At 35.6% G+C, this 21679-nt stretch overlaps 1 protein-coding gene across 1 annotated transcript in view; it reads left to right on the top strand.

The window, feature by feature from the left end:
* LOC150087905 (kynurenine aminotransferase-like) overlaps positions 1 to 21679 on the top strand; it is a 98640-nt gene that overhangs the window by 3098 nt on the left and 73863 nt on the right. The window contains exons 2-4 of the mRNA XM_090369961.1: positions 509 to 567; positions 5958 to 6108; positions 13374 to 13523. Of these exons, the coding sequence (XP_090226087.1) occupies positions 515 to 567; positions 5958 to 6108; positions 13374 to 13523 (354 nt within the window). The 5' untranslated portion in view covers positions 509 to 514. The remainder of the gene's footprint in view (positions 1 to 508; positions 568 to 5957; positions 6109 to 13373; positions 13524 to 21679) is intronic.

Below are 21679 nucleotides of genomic sequence, written 5' to 3'. Positions count from 1 at the left end.
TTTTCTACAGATACTTCCATGGGCACTGTTCTTCCGATTTGGCTTCTATAATCCCAGCTCTCTCTTTCAAAACAGTCCGAACATGTGCCGCTACCAGGCAGCATCCATTTACTGTCCAACTTCAAACTCACAGAACGAAATTTTCATCTTCCTTGTTTATTCATTCAACTGCCATTTTCTGGAGCAACCTTCCTTCATATGTATTCCTGAAAATTACAGTCTACAGAAGTTCAAGTCTAATGTCAACAAATATCTTCTCTCATCTTCTCAACCTCCAACCCAAGCATGGTATTAAATACTATAGGTTCTAATACCTCTCGTGTTTAGGTTTTTCATAAAAAAAAAAAAAAAATGGTACTGGTGTATTGTTGGTTCTGTATTTGAGGTTACCATTAAAAAAAAAAAAGTTTCATGGGATTTTTCTGCTGCCTTTGCATTCATTTTTTTAAACTTTACTTATTTTATATTGTGCTATCAGTGGCATAGTTTCTTTTTATTTTTCATACAGGTGGTAATGACTTCTCATGGTCCAGCAGAAAGATTATATGGATTGCAGGAAAGTGCTTGGTAAGTTTTATAAGATAAAAGTTGTGTAACTGCTGTTTGTAGAGATAAAATTGCATATTGTGGTAACCTGATTGACTGTTTATGTTTGGAGTAACGATAAAAAAGAAGTTTAATTATTGTCTATCTTGGATTATATTTCAAGCACATTTGATTATCAAATAATGTACATCAGGTTTAAAAGGTTCTATACCTATACTCATGAACTGTACAAAAACTGCATACACTGTTCACATGATAGGCAGCTGTAAGGTAGTAGTAATGGCAAATGATGCAGAAAAGCAAGCTTATATAGCATCAGCCAAAAAAAAAACATTTTGCCCATCAGTGCTAGATTAAGGCACGGGCTAGCAAGGTGCTTGCCCGGGACACTATCCTTTAAGGCCCACCAAAAACAGAAGAGCAACGAGGCAAGAAATGTATACAGGTAGTTCTCGACTTTACGAGTTAATTCGTTCCTAGTGCGTGCTCATAAATTGAAAACTCGTAAAGCGGGAATTTATTTTCCATAGACATAATGTTAAAAATAGGAGTTACATTCTCAACAATGAAATTAATTAGCTAATTAGTTTATGTTTAAACAATGATTGATTTATCCAAAGAAACAGCTGACCGGGCTAGCCGGGTGGGTAAAGTGCCTACCTAGCAACCCAAAGGTCGCGGGTTCGATTCCCGCCTCGGGCTTGGATCAAAGTACTGCAAAAACCTTGGGAGGTGCATTGTGGCCACTGAAGCCTATGCACCAACAACTACAAAAAAAAAAAATCCAAAGAAACGAAAATGAAGCCTGTAAAATCAAGCAAATTATAATAATAGAGAAATCATTTATGACTTAAAAATGTTAAAGAATGTTTATTCTTCATCATCATCGATTAAATGCACACTCGTTGATCACTCACTATTGGCTCGGTACTCATTGGTTTGTTGCACAAGGAGTCGATTTCTTCAGAAATGCTTCAAGAGGCATTTATTTCCAAGATAATCTTCTCTTTTCTTTATAAATTTCAATAGCATGCATAAGCATTTTTTAATGGAACGCACAAATTTCAGCTAACATGATTTGTGCGGAGTAACAAGTTTACAAAGCTTAAAAAAAAAAAGGAATGAAGAGAAGATTCTGAAAATTTATTTATGTTTTTAATACGATTGAAGATTTCAGTAAAGGGCAAACACATTTCACCATAATAACGTAAAAAACCACACAGTTCACAAATGCAATAACATCCAGTTTACTATCCATTTATAATTACTTGCAGTAACAGAAAAGCTCAATAAACTGGAAAGTGCAAATTGTTTTTATTGTTTTATGGTTGTGACTTCTAGAAATGTTATTTAGAAAAATATCACAAAGCTGTTCAAAATTGATTCTTATAACAGAACATATGATAACAATGAAAGTGTAGTGTATTTAATGGTTTGAATTGGTAACTAATACAATTTATACTATAAAAACGATCTTTTAGGGAGTAGTGAAAATTTGAACTGCCGAGGTCATGGAATGAATTACTAAAAAACAATGTGTTATTGGGTTCACGTTACGATATTTTTGCGATACGATGGTAATGGATTAATATTGTAAAGAGGGGTACACTGTATTGTATAGCTACGCGTGTGGTTTGAAATGTGGTATTTATGAATGTTTAACATTAATTTTTTGCAATTAATGTTCATATCTTTGTTGATACTTGATACTTGAAAAAATAAAAAACTCGTAAAGCAAAAACTTGTAAAGCGAGAACTGCCTATATATCCTTAGTAAAAGGATGCCGAAAAATCTTTCTGTCTGGGGCACCAAAATACCTTAGGCCTTCTCTGTTGTCCAAATGTACCTTCCTAAAATTTGTTTAGGTCTCCCTTGAAGTTATTCATCCGATCCATTTCCATAACGACAGATAGAAGCCTGTTCCAACAATCATCCACTTGCTGACTGAAGGCAAACTTGCGCACATCTATTCTGCAACCATCCTTCCTCAACTTTAATTTATGCCCTCTCACATGTGTAGTTTCAGCAAATGAAAGAATACCATTAACGTTCAGCTTACTCAATCTAGTCAAGGCTTTTAGACACCTCATTTAGATTTCCCTGCAGGTGCCTAGTCTCAAGATTCTGCAATTTTCAGAACTGAAGCCTTTATAGGTAAGAGCACCCTTTTGTTTTCTTCACCAATCTGGTTGCCCTTCTCTGCACCTGTTCCACAGATCTACATGCTTCCTAAAGTGAGACCTCCGGACCTGTATACAGTACTCAAGATGCAGCCTAACCATGGCCTTATGCAAAAGGATGATCACCTCCTTGTCCCTGCTAGCAAATTTTCTGTATATCGTTAACAAAACCACATGAGCTGGCCTGGCCGCTTGTCTGCACTGCTCGGAGAATTTCATGTCTGACTGCATAGTTATCCCCACGTCTTTTTCATTTGCCACTATCCTGAGTGTAGGAGCACACAGTTAATAAGTTACTCTGGAGTTACTGCTACCCATGTGCAGTACTTGCATTTATCAATGTTAGACTTCAACTGCCATTTTTTTATTATTATTATTAGCCATATGGTGCAAGGAAGCCTGAGGCTTATGCTGCACTAGCCAAAAAAAAAAAAAATTTCTGAATTACCCCGAGAGAGAGAAGTAGAAGGGAATCACCAAGAAAGAGAAGAATGATGATATCCATCTGGGGACCCTGGGTGTGCCAAGCCCATACTCACCAGATGTGAGTCCCTTCTCAGTTCATCAACCAGATTTTCCTAGACCTTGTTGCAGTAGCTCACTTTAGTGACTGTTGTTAACGACCCTGCCAACCTTTGAATCATCTGCAAACTTAGACATTAAGCCTGATATACCTTCATCAATATCATTGATAAATATTGTAAACAATGGACCCAGCACTGAACTCTTGGGAACTCCAATAATAACATTAGGCCATGAAGAGCAGTGCCCATCGATAACCACTCTCTGTCTTCTTCCACTTAACTGTCCCTTTATCCATAGCAGTAACTTACTCTTAATGCCACATTGTTCCAGTTTGTATAGCCTTTTATGTGCAACAGTATCAAAAGCTTTCCATTACTTGAAGCCTTCAATAAGCAAAGTGGTGGTATTGCACCGGTTGACAAGTCATCTATCATCTAGTATTGCCTGGTAATGCAGAGGAGTGGCATTCCTCCATGTGTTATGGACATCACACCTCAACCCCTGCTTACAGTGGTTTGTACTTGGGTGGTCATCTCCAATATACTAGGTGCTGTATTTTGGGACTTGCACATGGGCATTATACCCAGGGTTACTAACAGTCCTACCATCATGAAGGTGCAATCTGATTATTTAGTTATTGCAGAACGCCTGGACTTCGCCAAAATTTGGTCCACTTGACTTGAGTGTTACCTGAATATCAGTTCAACCAGTGTTTTAGACTCCCAGGTAGCAAAGCCTGCTTGACATACCTGAGAGAATGTCTGTGACAACCTCAAAGACCAAATTTACACATATCTTTAACACATAGGTTTACATATATTTTAATATAATATTAATATATATAGAGTGTATATATTATCATACAGACCTTACATTGTTTAATAACTTTGGTACTCATGTGAAAGGTTCAGTTCCCTTCAAAAATGATATTCCAAGGTCTTCTTCACAATGAGAGAATGTCTACATAGATGGCACCTTTTTTGATTTTTCTATAACATTTGTAGTCAGTACTTGTTGGCCAATAAACGTGATGTATTCATGTACAAGGCATATGGGTATATATGAGGTCTGTTCAAAAAATTACAAGACTTTATTAATCTGTTCTGATATGCCTTAATTTTTCTAAAAAAATTTAGTACATTCAACATTTTTATAAGTAGTTAAATTAATATCTCTCTCTGACTATGCAAGCATCCCAAAATTCCTTCCACTTCTGGAAGCATTATTGCAAGTCTTCATCTATGATCTGATGGAGTTACACTGATGCATTCTATTGAATAGTTAAAATATCACCAAGTTTCATTGAGATTTTGAGGAAAAGAAAATGCGCACTTTTGGGCTTTTTTTCAAACAAGCTGATGGTGTTTTTCATCTAACCTTTGCCCTCAATCAAATCAGAACTTCTACATAACAGGTCTGGTTTATCATCTGACCATTCTAAACAAATTCATGATGATTGATACCCTCAATAAAACAAGCAGTGTTATTTTCATGTTTGACTGAACCTGCTATGCTTATTTTAGATAGGGTTATAGGGTTTTTTTTAAGGGTTATAGCCTTACACCCATGTCTCATCATCAGCAACACTACAATTGATGAAATTAGGGTTAATTTCCACCCTTTTCAGTTCCTCATGCAGTTCTCAATGATGAACTTTTTGGTCACCATTCAACAATCTTGGAACAGATTTTGCTAACACTCATCACATGCTAGGGTTAAAACCAGACCAAAATCATCTGGCACGATTAAAAGATTATATAACCATATGAAAAACCTTTAACTTCATTGCTTGAAGTTAAAGACTGAATGTTTGCGATCTTTAACAGATTCTCAGCTGTTTTTGGAAACATTTTATCCGCTGATAAATTACAACCTTAACTTTTGAAAATCACTGAATACAGTTGTTAATATTTGGGGGATTTCCACTCCATTTTTCCCATTCTTCACCCAAAACTTGATATCTATGTTGTTCCACTTTCATGTCTATCATTGGTTATGACAAAAGGCCCAAGACTCCTTTGAATATCAACATGTGCTACTCTTTGATGGAGCAAGAAACAGCTCAGACCAGTGATGTGGTGAAAGCTCTCCCAATGCTTAGTCATAATCTTAATGCTCTACCTCCATTGCTTCTTTTGTAGGCACAAAAATTAGCTCTAAAAAAACTCTAATTCACAGTAAATAAAGACTTGGAGCTTTTTGGTCATACCTCATATTATTAAAGTGCTATGATAGAATTGGTTGTGTACAATTGATTATAATTTAAGAATATGGAATAAGAATTAAGTACATTTCATTATTGTAACATAAAATATAACTTGAGTTGTAACTGTTTTAAAAATTAAATTCACATGGAAAACTATGAATCAGGTAACTTTATTATCATCCTTTCTCTGTTTTTTTTTTTTTTTGTCACAACTTGTATGATTTCCTTATCAGAGGGAGAGAAGATTTATTACACGTTGTCTCCAGTATATGAAGTAGGTTCCTATTGAGGTTCATTAAAATACAAAAATTAAATTTAAATGAAATTAAATTTTTTTTTTATTTTTTTTATTTTAGATTTTAACTCTGTAGATTTTTAGATTTTAACATGGATCAGTTCTTTGTTACTATGTGATGGATCAATACCTTTGTTACTATGAAACTTTCAGTTAATGTAATTTTGATGCTTAAGTTTTATTTATTTTGTCTGCTTTCTGAAGGACAGAGTTAGTTCAAATTGCTTTGGATTATAAGCCAGTTGACTTAGGTCAAGGATTTCCTGATTTTGCAGCACCTGAACATATCACACAAGCACTTTCTGATATTGTTAGTGGTCCTCATGTACTTTTGAACCAGTATACAAGAGGATTTGTAAGTAATATATTTAATAAAAAAATATTAATTTTTTATGTATTTGTCCTAATCAAACTTCTCACTAAATATAATTTTAGATATAAGAAATGCATCATGAAAATAAGACTGTTACATATTTCATCTACTGTTATACAGGGTGCTTCAAAAATGATGGTCAATAATTTAAAGGTGAAAAGTACAAACTAAAATAATCAAAAAAGTCCCAGTGAACACTGGGCCACAAATGAACCATTTTTGAGATAATGCATATTTTCTAAGATCTGCCACTGACTATGGGAGCACTCTGGTAGGGTAGTCTGTATTGCTGAGACCTTGTATACACTGGATATGGTAGGAATACAGTAATTGACAATGTAAAATTTTCGATACACTGCTATGACTCAGTACGCACTCTTGCAGAGCAACCCTCCTTGTCGAAATTCCTGAATTTTGTTCTATTCTTTCTAACACCTTTTCCTCAACATCAGGTGTTATGCTTCTGGGCCTACCTGCTCATACTCCATGTGCAAAGTGCCCATGTTCTCTAAGGCATTGATGTACCCTGATGAATGTGCACCTGTTGGGCTGCCTTCAGTCGGAAATGCTTTGTGGTACAAACGTGCATCCTCGAGTGCACTGCTGTTAGCTTTACCATACATGAAGTGCATGTCCACATACTCTTCATTTCTGTAACCTCTTTCCATGTTGATTATCCTTTGACAAGTACTAATATGCCTGCTACATCTCAGAGCATTGAGAGAGGGGAAAGGGAAAGAATGAGCATAACCTAACCTAAACAAACAAGTCAGTGGTGGATCCCAACTAGAAATGTGCAATATCTCAAAAACGATTCACTTAAGGACCCATGTTTACTAGGCTTTTTTTGCATATTGTAGTCTGTACAGCTCACCTTTAAATTATTGACCATCACTTTTGAAACACCTTGTATATATATATTTATTTTTATTTTTTATTTTTTATTTTTGACCAGTGTAGCAAAAGCCTTTGGCTTCCTTGCACTATATGACTATAACTAATAGTAATACTAAAGCCTTGTTAGTAACTTAGTAGTGGTTATAGCTTGGTCTTGCTATCTGTCCACAATAAAAGACTGCTTCTTTTATTGTGGAGGGATACTTCTTTACCAAGACTAAACCATTTTGGGAAACAGAATTGGAAATACTGGACAAAGTTCTGTATATTTATTCCTGATAGTTGTTAAGCTGTAGGAATAAACATATAAAATGCACACATTTCCATTTAATTCTAAAAATTAAGGAATGAAAGTTATCGTGGTTGTTGACAGCTTATCATAAAAAAAAACAGCTATAGAAATGGTTTCATGCCACATGAGTATTCCATACAATATCAGCTGACCGGGCTAGCTGGGTGGGTAAAGCGCCTGCCTGGCAACCCAAAGGTCGCGGGTTAGAATCCCGCCTCGGGCTTGGATCAAAGTACTGCAAAAAACCTTGGGAGGTGCACTATAGCCACAGAAGCCGATGCGCCAGTAACTACCAAAAAAAAACAAAAAAAAAAAAAAAAAACAATATCAAAACAAGTTGCTATTTGTGCTGATCTTTAAATTGTGTGTGTTTAAAGAATTAAAGATAGTGGTTCCCAATGGGGTACTGCTGCTGCTGCTCCTGTGAGCATTTTATTCCATTTTAAAATGCTGTGAACATTTTAACCTAGCTAATTGAAATTATTTATGACATTGCCAACTTGGTAGCACATTTTCACCCTATCTAATAGAGAATTGTGGCAAAAAATTACATTGAAAAGCACTGTAGCTACTTGAAAGAATAAAATAGTTTCCCAGTTAATAAACAAGCTTGCTCTCATCACCAGTGTTGAGAAGTGACTTCACAGTGACAGCACTTTGCATCTTCTGACCAACCTAAAAGAAAGAGGAGTAGATTTCTTTAGAAAACTGCCTAATATGTATCGTTGATAATCCCCCTTTTATGGTGAGCCTAAAAACTGGAGTAGTAAGGATATTAAAAGAGGAGATTGTGCACTTGATGAGGCAGTTCTTGTCATTTTATTAATTTGTGTGCTGAAAAGGGAACTGCATGCCTTCTGTGAAAGTGGCTAAATATTTTGTGGAAATTTACTCTGACCTAGAAAGAAGTGCTAAGAAAAATAGGACAGATCATAACAGTATCAATAAATGCATGCCACTGAAGGAAAAAAAAAAGATTTTGAAGCATGTAGTAGTAGTAGTGGCATGTGATGCAAGAAAGCAAGTGTATGAGCTTATGCAGCATCAGCCAAAAAAAAAAAAAAAAATCACACCATTCCCTCCAAATGCCTGTCCAATTCCTCCTTAAATTTATTTAACCTATCAACTTCCACAACGACAGATGGAAGTTTGTTCCAGCAATTAACCACCCACTGGCTGAAGGCAAATTTCCGCACATCTATTCTACATCTGTCTTTTTTTAATTTGAATTTATGCCCCCTTAGATTCGTAAGCTGAACAAGTGGAAGGATCCCATCAGAATTCAGTGTGCTCAACCCATTCAAGGCCTTATACACCTCAATCAGATCACCGCACAGGTGCCTAGTCTCCAGCCACTGCAATTTGCAGAACTTAAGCCTCTCTTGGTAAGAGGATCCCTTCATTACCCTCACCAATCTTGTTGCCCTTCTTTGTACACGCTCAAGAAAATCTACATCCTTCCTAAAATGAGGCCTCCAGACCTGTACGCAGTACTCAAGGCATGGCCTGACCATTGCTTTATACAGAGTGACAATCACCTCCTTTTCTCTGCTAACAAAATTCCTATATATCATTGACAAAACCCCATGACCTGCCTTGACAGCCTGTCTGCACTGCTCAGAAAACTTCATATCTGACTACAAAATTACTCCCAGGTCTTTTTCATTTTCTACCACCTTAAATGTAGTACCACACAGTTGGTACTTCTACCCATATGCAGTACTTTGCATTTGTCAAGGTTAAACTTCAGTTGCCACTTCTTAGCCCATCTGCCCAAATTTTCTAGATCCTGTTTCAGTAGCACACTGCCAGTACTGTCACTAACAACCCTGCCAACCTTTGTATCATCTGTAAACTTCGACACTAAGCCTGATATACCTTCATCAATATCAATGAGAAATATACAAAACAACAGAGGACCCAACGCTGAACCCTGTGAGACTCCACTAATAACATTAGTCCACGAAGAGCAGCATCCATTGATTATGACCCTCTCTCTTCTCCCACTCAACCATCCTTTTATCCATTGTAGCAACTTACCCTTAATACCATTCTGCTCCAATTTGTACAATAGTCTTCCATGTGCAACAGTGTCAAAAGCTTTCCTCAAATCCAAATATATGATATCAAAATTATTTTTTGCATTCAGTTGCTTTGTAACCACATCATAATATCCTATCAAATTTGTGAGACAAGACTTTCCCTTAACAAACCCATGCTGTGTCTGAATTGTTGCTGCAGTCTTGTCTAGATGATCCTGCAATGCATCTTTAATCAGTTACTCCATTATTTTACCTGGAACAGAAGTTAAACTAACTGGTCTGTAATTACTTGTGTGACCCTTCGATTTCCCCCTTTGTGAATTGGGGATACATTTGCACATCTCCAGTCCTTGGGGACCTCCTCTGAGTCCAAGGATGCTCTCATAATTATGGATAAGGGTTTGCTTAGTTGCTTTGCTGCCTCCTTTAATATAACTGGATAGATCCCATCCACCCCCAGGTGCCTTTCTTATGTTTAACTTAACAATTTCTCCTCCACTTTGTTCTCAGTTATTACAAAATAATTAAGCACCCTGCTACAATTTGATAACCTTCTGCCATTTTCAAACCTTAATAACTCCTCATGTGTGAATGTAGATGCAAAATACTCATCCAGTTTGTTTTCTATCTGAGCAGGATCATCAACAGTCGAACCATCGATATCAAGTGGACCAATGAGATTCGTCCCCTTCCTTTTAGAGTTTATATGAGTAAAGAAATCCTTGCTGTTTTTCTTAGCATCCTTTGCCAATGATTTCTCATAATCTTCTTTCGCCTACCTAACCTCCTTTGTGACCTGATTACAGCCTAGCTTATATCTGCCATAGGCTTCTGAGTCGCTTGATAATTTATATGCATCCCATGCATTTTTCTTCTCTGTCACGAATCTCATTAGTTCGTTTGATAACCATTTAGGCCTAAACCTTGAACAATATTTCTTAATAGGTATGAAACTTTTAGTAGCTTCCACGATTAATTCCTTGAATGCTTCCCACTTAGAATTTACTGTTGGTAACATCGTCAGTTAATCCTACTGTACAGAATTTAAAAACTGTCTGAGACCACTGTACTCACCTTTACGGAAGCAAAAACCCTTTCCTTTCCTTTACCCCTGATGGTAATTATATCTTTAAGTAAATCCCACATCAGCACACTGTGATCACTGCAACCTAGTGGTTCCTTTATCTGCAAATTCTTAATACAAGAATGATCACTGCTGATAACCAGATCAAGAGTATTACCCTCTCTGGTTGCCTCTCAAACATGCTGCTGCAGAAAACAATCATCCAATAATTCCACAAAATCTTACTAGTGTGTGAGTGACCAACCCACAAGTTCCAGTCTATATCTGGGAAGTTATTGTAATCAACAATACAGCTGATTACAAACTTCATATACAAAAACAACCAATGTATGTACACATTGTACAAATTGGGCCAGAATGGTATTAAGGGTAGGTTGCTCCAATGGATAAAAGGATGGTTAAGTGGGAGAAGACAGAGGGTAGTAATCAATGGGTGCTGCTCTTCGTGGACTAATGTTATTAGTGGAGTCCCACAGGGTTCGGTGTTGGGTCCACTGTTGTTTTGTATATTTATCAGTGATATTGATGAAGGTATGTCAGGCTTAATGTTGAAGTTTTCAGATGATACAAAGGTTGTCAGGGTTGTTAATGACAGTAATGGCAGTGTGCTACTGCAACAGGATCTAGATAATTTGGGCAGATGGGCTAAGAAGTGGCAACTGAAGTTTAACCTTGACAAATGCAAAATACTGCATATGGGTAGAAGTAACCCCAGAGAAACGTACCAACTGTGTGGTACTACACTTAAGGTGGTAGAAAATGAAAAAGACCTGGGAGTAATTGTGCAGTCAGATATGAAGTTTTCTGAGCAATGCAGACAGGCTGCCAGGGCAGGTCATGGGGTTTTGTCAATGATATATAGGAATTTTGCTAGCAGGGAAAAGGAGGTGATTGTCCCTCTGTATAAGGCAATGGTCAGGCCAAGCCTTGAGTACTGCGTACAGGTCTGGAGGTCTCATTTTAGGAAGGATGTAGATTTACTTGAGCGTGTACAGAGAAGGGCAACAAGATTGGTGAGGGGAATGAAGAGATCCTCTTACCAAGAGGCTTAAGTTCTGCAAATTGCAGTGGCTGGAGACTAGGCACCTGTGCGGTGATCTGATTGAGGTGTATAAGGCCTTGAATGGGTTGAGCAATCTGAATTCTGATGGGATCCTTCCACTTGTTCAGATTACGAACCTAAGGGGGCATAAATTCAAATTAAGAAAGACAGATGTAGAATAGATGTGCGGAAATTTGCCTTTAGCCAGCGGGTGGTTAATTGCTGGAACAAACTTCCATCTGTCGTTGTGGAAGTTGATAGGTTGAATAAATTTAAGGAGGAACTGGACAGGCATTTGGAGGGAATGGTGTGATTTTTTTTTTTTTTGGCTGATGCTACATAAGCTCATACAGTTGCTTTCTTGCATCACATGCCACTACTACTACATTGGTTGTCTTTGGGTAAATATTTAAGTTGCTGGTAGAATAGAGGCAACCTCTAACAAGTTCATTTAAAGAAGAGATTAGAAGTGCTGAGAAAAGCCATGAGCACTTTTCAAAGTTATCAAATTGAAAAGTACAAGCAGTCATTAGTGAGTAGCAGTGACTCATGTCCAAACAGTTCATGATTCAAAGGAAGTTTTATAAAATGACAAATTAATGAACTCCTCAAGGAAAAGAACTTTTTAATTGCAGACTTCTGGTTAAGCAAACCTCCTAAACAGTTTAAGAAGGCTGATAACCCTGTGGAGAGTAATCTCAGACATATAGAAAGTCTGTTCATGTTCCTCTCTCCTGTAATGAATAAGGTTGTTTGCTTCTTTCTCTTAAATGTTATGAAATCAAAAATCTAAACTCAGCTCTTTAATGAAATGTATCTCAAATCCATTTACTGAGGTCATTACTCTGTGACATGCTGAAGAATGTGATGTGTAAATTCTTTGGACAGTTGTTTAATCTTCCACCACCAATTTGGAAGTTCATTACAAACTTCATGTACAGTAATTATACTGCCAAGGTCATGGAGAATCTAAAACAAGATAAAATTGAGAATCTGTTCATTTGAGGAAGTACTTTATTGCTGCGTGTGACTACATGGTGTAAAAATTCTGATTAAAAAATTATATTCTTATAAATGGTTAGGTAGCACAAATTTAAATTGGTAGTGCATAATTTTTAAAATTGTGTGGACAACTTTGCATTACTTCACAGTATCATTGAAATTAAAGAAATAGATGGAGCAATAAATGTTTTTCAATTTTACTTCTGTTACATTCAGTGTGAGACCCTACTAGAAGATATGAAAGAAGAAAGAATTGATGTACAGCAATCGAAATATAAGAAATTGTGTTGTCGTGCTTGCCATTTTAACAATACCAAAAATAGTCAATTTTCTATTAAATTGCACACTTTACCTACCAGTTATTGTTTCTACTGGCTCACAGTCATCCAGAATCCATATTTCTTTAGTGAGATATTTGTCCACTTTAAAACAATAGAACTGCTTAAATTCATTCATGACTCATTATTGCATTTGAAAATGCTAGTTACTTCAGTTGATTAGTTTTTGCCATTGCATTTCTGATTTTCACACACAAAATGCAACTGAGATTTAACCATAGCCAAGAGTAGAGAATAACACATGTTGTTCTGTTCTCTTGGATATGGTTAAATGTGATGCATCATAAAAAACACCAACTTAAAATGCTGAGCACAAGTGCCTGAAGCAGCGAAATGAGCTTTCTGAACCTACAAATGCAGTCATGTGTCAGACAATGCTTATTGAAGCAGTACCACACATCTCCCACACAGTTCAATTATCAGAAAAATGTATTGTCTTGATACTTTTTGATTAGCCATTGTATATTGTTTATATAAAGACTTATATAGACTTGTTTATATAAACATTAATCCAATTTTTTTTTTAGATTTATTTTATTTTTTGTTACAGGGCCACCCAAGATTAGTCAATGCTTTATCCAAGTTGTATTCAAAATTAATTGGCCAGAACATAAATCCCCAGAAGGAAATTTTAATTACTGTGGGAGCAGATGAAGCCCTTTACTGTGCCATTTTAGGTCTTATTAATCTTGGAGATGAAGTATGATAAACATTATCATTCAGACATATCTAATAACACTTATTGGAAACTGATATTTAAAGATTAGTTAATTATTACCACTTTCCATAACAAAAAAATTTTTTAAAAATGTTAAAGCAGTCCCAAAATAATTTAAAATCCTTCATGCTTAAAAACTTCTTTGTGTTATGTTTATTTTAGAGATGTATTACAGATGAAATACACCTGTAAAATATTTAGATATACATGCAGTTCTTGCTTTACGAGTTCCCGGGTTTACGAGTTTTTTTTTTTTTTATCAAGCATCAACAAAATCGAAAATATGAACATTGCAAAAAATGAATGTTAAACTTACATAAATACTGCATTTAAAACCATGTGCATAGCTATACAATACAGTGTATCCCACTTTACGATATTAATCCATTACCATTGTATCATGAAAATATCGTAATGTGAAACCAATAATACATTGTTTTTTGGTAATTCATTCCACGACCTCTGAAGTTCAAATTTTCACTATATAACTCCCTAAAAGGACTACTACATTATAAAAATGACCTAAAAGGTCGTTTTTAAGTGTAGTATTTACACTATTTACATTTTTATAGTGTAAATTGTATTAGTTACTAATTCAAATCATTAAACGCACTACACTTTCATCATTATCATATATTATAAGAACCAATTTTGAACGGCTTTGTGATATTTTTCTAAAGCACATTTCTGGAAGTCACGACCATAAAACAAAAATAATTTGCACTTTCCGGTTTATTGGATTTTTCTGTTACTGCAAGCAATTATAAACGAGTAATAAACTCAATGTTATTGCATTTGTAAAAATACCGATAGCTGGAATTGTGTGGATTTTTATGTTATTATGGTGAAATGTGTGCGCCCTTTACTAAAATCTTCAATCATATAAAAAGCATAAATAAATTTTCAGAATCTTCTCTTCATTCCTTTTTTTTAAGCTTCGTAAACTTGTTACTCTGCTCAAATCATGTTAGTTGCAATTTGTGCGTTTCGTTAAAAATGCTTATGCATGCTATTAAAATTTATAAAGAAAAGAGAAGATTATCTTGGAAATAAATGCCTCTTGAAGCATTTCTGAAGAAGATGACTCCTTGTGCAACAAACCAGCGCGTGCCGAGCCAATAATGAGTGATCAACAAGTGTGCATTTAGTTGTGATGATGAAGAATAAACATTCTTTAACATTTGTAAGTCATAAATAATTTCTCTATTATTATAATTTGCTTGATTTTACAGGCTATGTTTTCATTTCTTTGGATAAATCAATCATTGTTTAAACCTAAACTAATTAGCGAACTAATTTTATTGTTGATAACGTAACCCCTATTTTTAACATTATGTCTATGGGAAATAAATTCCCGCTTTACGAGCTCGCGTTAGGAACGAATTAACTCGTAAAATTGAGAACTACCTATACTGGCATGATTTATTTATTATGTTTTTAATTTAAGTTGCAAAATATATTTTATATTAACATACTTTGATTGTAGTCCTCACTCAGAATGGCAGGATATCTTATAGACTGGGTTACATCAAGAATTTTAAGTGCTTGGACATAAACAAGAAAATACTATTTTTACACTACATGAAATGATCTTAGAAATATTCATTTTACTATTTTTTACAGCTGGTATATGCAGTCACATGAAGGTTCCTTAACAGTGTGATAAGGCTGTTAGAACAGAATGTGGAATACAGTTAATGATATGCAGGAATTTTTCCATTGATAAGATGGCCAATAAGTTTTTCCAAAGATAAAGAGGCAATTTTTCCCACCATACAAATCAATGATCAGACCACATCTTGAATGCTGTATATGAATTAGGCAGTGTCATTTCAGGAAATATAACAATTTGCTTGAAAGGATGCAAAGAATGACAACAAAACTGTTAGGGTTGTAAAGAGATAGCTTTACAAGAAAGAACTTCTGTGAGCTGCAAAATTTGGAAACTGGGCATCTGCATGGGGTTCTTGTTGAGATATTTAAGGCTTTATTGAGCAGATTTAGTGATGATATATTCTCTTTATAGGATGATGCCAACAAGGAGGAAAGTGTGTGCAAAGCTGGTACCGAAAAACCTCTCTCATTAGCAGAAAGAAATTCGGTTGCAACATTCTCAGGAGATGTTGGAAAGCATTGAAGATGTTCCAGATTTGCTTCCTCGTGTGATTACAGGGGATGAAAGCTGGGTATTTGCTTACGACCCTGAAAAAAGACAAAGTCAACAATGGAAGGGAGCTTCCTGGCCAAGACCCAAAAAAGTGAGAATGTCATCGTCCACAAAGAGTTTGCTCCACCTATTGAAACTGCAATTGACAATTTTACCTTCAAGTTTTGGAAAGGCTTCTCAAGCGATTCAACTGGGTTCAACCTGAAATTGCTTTGTTGTGGATTTTTCATCATGACAATGCTCCCGCACATTCTGCCATTGTAGTGAAGAGTTTTTAACTTCAAAATATGTCTCCTTATGACTTCTTTTTATTTCCTTGACTAACAGGAGTCATGATAGGAATGCATTTTCAGTCAGTTTCTGAAATTCAGAGTAATGTAACGCAGGTATTAAAACAGATACCAGAAAGTGAATACCAGAAATGTTATGATTAGTGGATCCTATGCTGGAATGCATGTGTACAGTCTGAAGGGGACTACTTTGAAGGTGATAGCCTCACATCTGTATAATTTTCAAAATAAAATTTTTAATTTTTTTTTTTTTTTTTTTTTTTTTATGAAAACCCCAAACACGAGGTATCAAAACCTATAGTACTTAGTACCGTGCATGGGTTGAAGGAGAAGTATGGAGGGAGGGGAATGCCAGAAACTTTGCTCTAGAGACTAAACATGGGTTTCACCACTTCAAGCCTCCAATAAGCAAAGTGGTGGTATTTCACCGGTTGATGAAAGTCATCTACCACCTATATTTAAATGAATTATTCTTGAAACTTTGTCACACCTCGTAATATATGCTTTATTCCTTGCATCATTTTGCTATTTTAATACTGATACTTCCAGGCTTTTGTATTGACAAAGCCCTGCTTTGATTAATTTTTATGTATGTTTTTTTGTAAACTGTGTTGATAAAAAAAATACATATTATTTCATAAATATGTTATTAATTATTAAAGCCACTTTATTACTTGTTCTTTTCATAGTAATTTCTGACTCTAAGCACAATAGTTAATAAAGAATTACAAGATTAGTAATCTGTGAATGATTATAGTACCAACACTGTCATACATAGTTACACACTTATTCTAGTCACATATTGCATATGTGGCTGGATGCCTTATGGATGGTTCAGTTTAAACAAATTCTTCATTTCTCGCAGGATACAATTTATTTTTGTTGATTTACATCTAAAATTAGCATTTCTGTGTTTTTGATGTTCTTGTTATCAGGGCTTCCAGTAAGTAGAGATGTTGTTTTGTATTGTGTAGTAATGAATATTTCAGCAATGATTTCTGTCAAAAATTGCTGCAATCCACCACCAATGGAATACTGTGCCAAATGAACAAACATTGATAAAATGGATGAAGACAACTTTTCTTTTCAGCTGGTGTCTGCAAATCTTTATTATCATTTATGTCATTTATTGTCCCATCTTTTGAACTAGCATTGCTATAACAGGCAGTTCACTCCCCCCCCCCCACAAATGTCCTCAACTTTTCTGTGGTGCGATTGAACCTAATCAGTTTTAATCATTGTTTGGAAAGTACAGAAAAGTTTCATGCTGCTCTATTGTGTAGTTAAGAATCCTTCAAGGTTTTTATGGGAAAAAAGAAAGGTCCACTGTGACCTGCAAAAAAGCTTTGTTAATCTGGGGAATCTGTCGTTATAGTAAACAACAAAGGAGGGCATTATTATATGTCCCAGTCATATATATTAATCAACTATGATCTGTCTTTAATTCAGGAAATGTGACAAGACAACATTATGTGAGAGAGCATCACTGCTATCTCACCTCGTATGGAAAAGACATAGATAAAAGACAGATTTGATTTCTGTTGCCAGCTAAAGTTGAAAATGCTTCCTATTGGGACATGATAAACTTTTATAGATTATTTTCACACCATGGCTGAAGATATTCTGTTTTAGTTGATGGTTGAATGGTTTTTTGTTTTCTTTGGAGGTAGAAAATTTTCAAGAGCAGTTAAGTGTAACTTTCTTTATTGCTTAAAAATTGTTTTTTTTTTTTTTGTAACTTTTGATTTAAAATTAGTTGTGTAGTTACTATTTGAGATTCTCAGATTAAGTTGGTGAATTTTTTTATTACTTGATTTTGTAATTGCTTAAGAAATCACACTAGATTTCTGTCACCATTGTGTTGTTATTGATAAGAATGTTTGAATTTTGCTTTCACTGTGTTGTATCAATAAGAATGTTAAAATTCTGCTGCCATTGTATTGCATTGGTATATGCAATACTTGAAGGTTTCTACGTAGTTTTGTAGCAATTTAATCATTACAGAAGAGGCCTATAAACTATAAATTTATAGCAATAAAAACATGTTTTAATAACATGACCTTATCATGTAGTACATAACATAATCTAAAAGAGCATAGTTTCTGTGGTTGTTAAATATGCAGATTAGCATAACATTATTCTTTTCAGTTTCTTAGTTTCATGCTGTTGTTGTTATTTGGTTTTAGGAGCATTAGCAACTAAGGCCATATTGCTCCAGGGATATGCGGTGGTCATTCCCTGACCTTTCTGCATCTTCTGTATTTGGTGGTCATGGGCTCGAATCCTGGTCTAATCAAGAAGCATGTGCTACACACACTGCTGCTTCTGCCCACCTGGCTATGGAGGTGCCTTAGTTTCATGTGTTTTTAAATTAAATTTAGACTAAAATCATGCATCAGACTAGAGCAGCAAAGCAAAGGACTCAAAATAGTTTGAATGCTTTGGTTTTGGGGGGAACTTCTGAAGACAATTCTCCTATGAATCAGGATTATGTTATGTGTGTTACTTATGCTCTTTTTCATATAACATTAGCATTAGTTGAGGCATATGATGCAAGAAAGCAAGCTTACATAGTATCAGCCAAAAAAAAAAAAAAAACCTTCCCATTTCACCCATCCGGTCACTCCAAATGTTTGTCTAGTTCAGCCTTAAATTTAAGCTATCAACTTCCACGACAACAGATAGAAGTCTGTTCCAGCAATCAACTACCTGATGTCTAAAACGAATGGTGTGATTTTTTTTTTTTTTTTTGGCTGATGCTGCATAAGCTCACACACTTGCTTTCTTGCATCAAATGCCACTACTACTACTAAAGGCAAACTTCCACACATCTATTCTACAACTGTCTTTCCTCAATTTGAATCTATGCCCCCCTCAGGTTCTTAATCTGAGCAAGCGGAAGTATCCCGTCAGCATTTTTGAGAAGCTACCTCTAACAGGACATGATACGGTCATAAGGGATGCCTTTGTGCTTGTCCTTTGCAAAGAGTATGAGGAGGTTAAGCACAAATTCTGTGTTCTGGTAGGATTCTATGAGGGCATAAAGAATAGGATTAATGCACTTACAAAGGATTTAAAGAGAGGGGACCATACAGCACTTAGCCATCCAGCCCAATGCTTGGGTCCATGCTCCAGCATCAGACAACACAAAGACATCCTTTGCAGCATCACAACAACATAAAGGCATCATCTGGGAGCATCACAACTATGCAAAAACATCCTCCTTGGTCCCAGAGGAAGTAGCTATATTTGGTGACTCAATTCTCGAATAGGACAGGGCGAATGGGACCTATTCGTGGCAACTCATTGTGAAGGTAATCACAATACGAGATATACTTAAATGATGCCAATTGTTAACTACTTTAGTTGGTTGCTATGTACTACAATTATGCATTTGTGCTAATTTGTACATCAGTAAACTTTGATGCAACATGACAATTTAGCCCTAAAATGCTTTCAGTGAATAGTACCCTCATAATTATAAATGAAAATATTTATAAATGGTGACTTGCTTTTTTTTTATGAAAAGCACAAAAGATATTAGAACCTATAATACTTTGTACCATGCATGGGTTGAAGATTGAGAAGATAAAAGAAGAGACTTGTTGACATTAGACTTCAATTTCTGTAAATTGTAATTTTCAGTAAATGTGTGTGAAGGGAGGTTGTTCCAGAAAAGTGAAGTTGAATGAATAAATGAGGAAGAAGAAAAGTTGGTTGTATGAGTTTGAAGTTGGACAGCAAAAGGATGCTGACTGGTCTTGACGTGTTCGTACTGGTTTGGAAGAGAGAGAGCGAGAATTATAGAAACTAATTCAGAAGAACAATATCCATGGAAGTATCTATAGAAAAGGCATGCAGCAGAAATAGAATGTTTATGAGACAGAGAGTGGAGAGACTTTGTTATAAATAGATCATTAATTAACCCAACTGCCCTCTTTTGAATGGAATCTAGAAATCTGAGAGAGGTTTTGGGAACACCACCCCAGATGTGAGAACAATATTCCATGGTAGGGCTGATTTGGTATTTTTCAGAATGAGTAACTATTTGGAAGAAAAGTAACACTGAGAGCAAAAGAAAAAAACCCAGTTTTTCAGATGCAGAGGAAGCAGTATTTGAGATGTGCTATTGCCAAGAGGGATTAGAAGTCAGGGTAATTCCTAATAGAGATGTGTGATCTTGTCTAGAATCTGAGTGTCATTGAAGATAAGTATAGGTGTGGAAGAATCTTTTTTTGTGAGATATAAGACAGGACTGACTTTTAGAAGAATTAAAATCAACTAAGTTATCTTTGGCTCACTGGAGATCAGCATTTAAGGAATGGGTACTGTATATTTGAGAAGTTGAAGCTGTTTGTGCAGGACAAGGTTTCTCAAAGTGGAAGATGGAATGCAATATGCTGTCATCAGTAAAACTGTGGATAGGATTTCCAGTCAATGGAAAAATCAATGTTGTGTCATTAATATTCAATAGGAAAAGAGTAGGAGAAAGAATTGAACCTTTGGGAATGCCAGCATTACTGGAGAAGTTAGAAGATAGACAGCCATCTACTATCACCTGCAATGAGCAATCAAAGAGAAAACTTGATACCCAATTACAAAAAATAGTTGCAAACCATAAGATGAAGCTTATTTAGAAGACTTTTATGCCAAACACCAAAACCTTTTAAATGTCAAGAGTAACTGCTTGATTTTCACTAAACTTTTCCATTGAATTTGTCCATAGATGGGTAACGTAAATCAGTATATTACCAGTGGATTGACTCTGATGGAATGTATACTGGTGATTATGATCAGATGGAAGGTTTCTAGATAGTTAGGAATTGGCAGTTAATGGATTTCTGCATTACTTTAGATAAAGATTAGAGTTAAGTGCAATGGGATGATAATTGGATGGGAGGGATTTGCCATCCTTTTTAGCAGTTGTCTGGATATTAGCAAATTTCCAAGCTTAAGGGAAAACACCAGTGCAATAAGAAAGTGTAAAACAGGGACACACAATAGGAGTAAGCTCAGGAGCACAGGTTTTGAGAATTGGAGAAATACCATCAGGGCCTGGTGCTTTTTTGGCATCCAGACTGTTGAAAATTCTTCTGACATCCTTTTGACAGAAGACCACAGCAGGCATTGAATGGAGTGTATTGGAATGGTAGGAAGTGGCTTACCAAGATGGTCAACAAGTAAATTAGAAGAAAGGTAGGATGCTAGCAGGTCAACTTTAGTGGAGGTGGCAAGAGAACCATTTGGTTTTGACAAAAGTTGTGACCAGTAGCATTGGCAAGAGACCAGAATGCTCGACTACCATTTGGACAAGAAGCAAGTTTTCTACTCTTATCCTGTTCAAAATCTAGTTTGGACTGATTAATTAGTGCTTTACACTAATTACAACACTGCATACACCAAAGCTTGTTATAAGCTTTGGTGTGTGCAGAAAACAAACCTGGAGATTTGGATGCAAGGCAATTGCTATATGCAACATCCTTTTCTTGAACTGCCTTAGCACATTTATTGGAAAACCATGGTTTATATAAATGTCGAGATTTAAGGTGGGGTGTGGAATAAAGGATTTCATCCTTAAAAGAATAATTTTACCAACATGATTTGAGCAAACATTGACATTAGAAGATTTAAAAGAGTAATCAAACCAAGGAAAAGAAATCTTGCAGATCATCCCATTTTGC

Source organism: Mastigoproctus giganteus, chromosome 3, assembly GCF_048544385.1.
Source record: "Mastigoproctus giganteus isolate SK-2022 chromosome 3, ASM4854438v1, whole genome shotgun sequence".
NCBI lineage: Eukaryota > Metazoa > Arthropoda > Arachnida > Uropygi > Thelyphonidae > Mastigoproctus > Mastigoproctus giganteus.
Note: the sequence above shows the minus strand (reverse complement) of the source record. Positions and strands in the feature narration are given on the sequence as shown.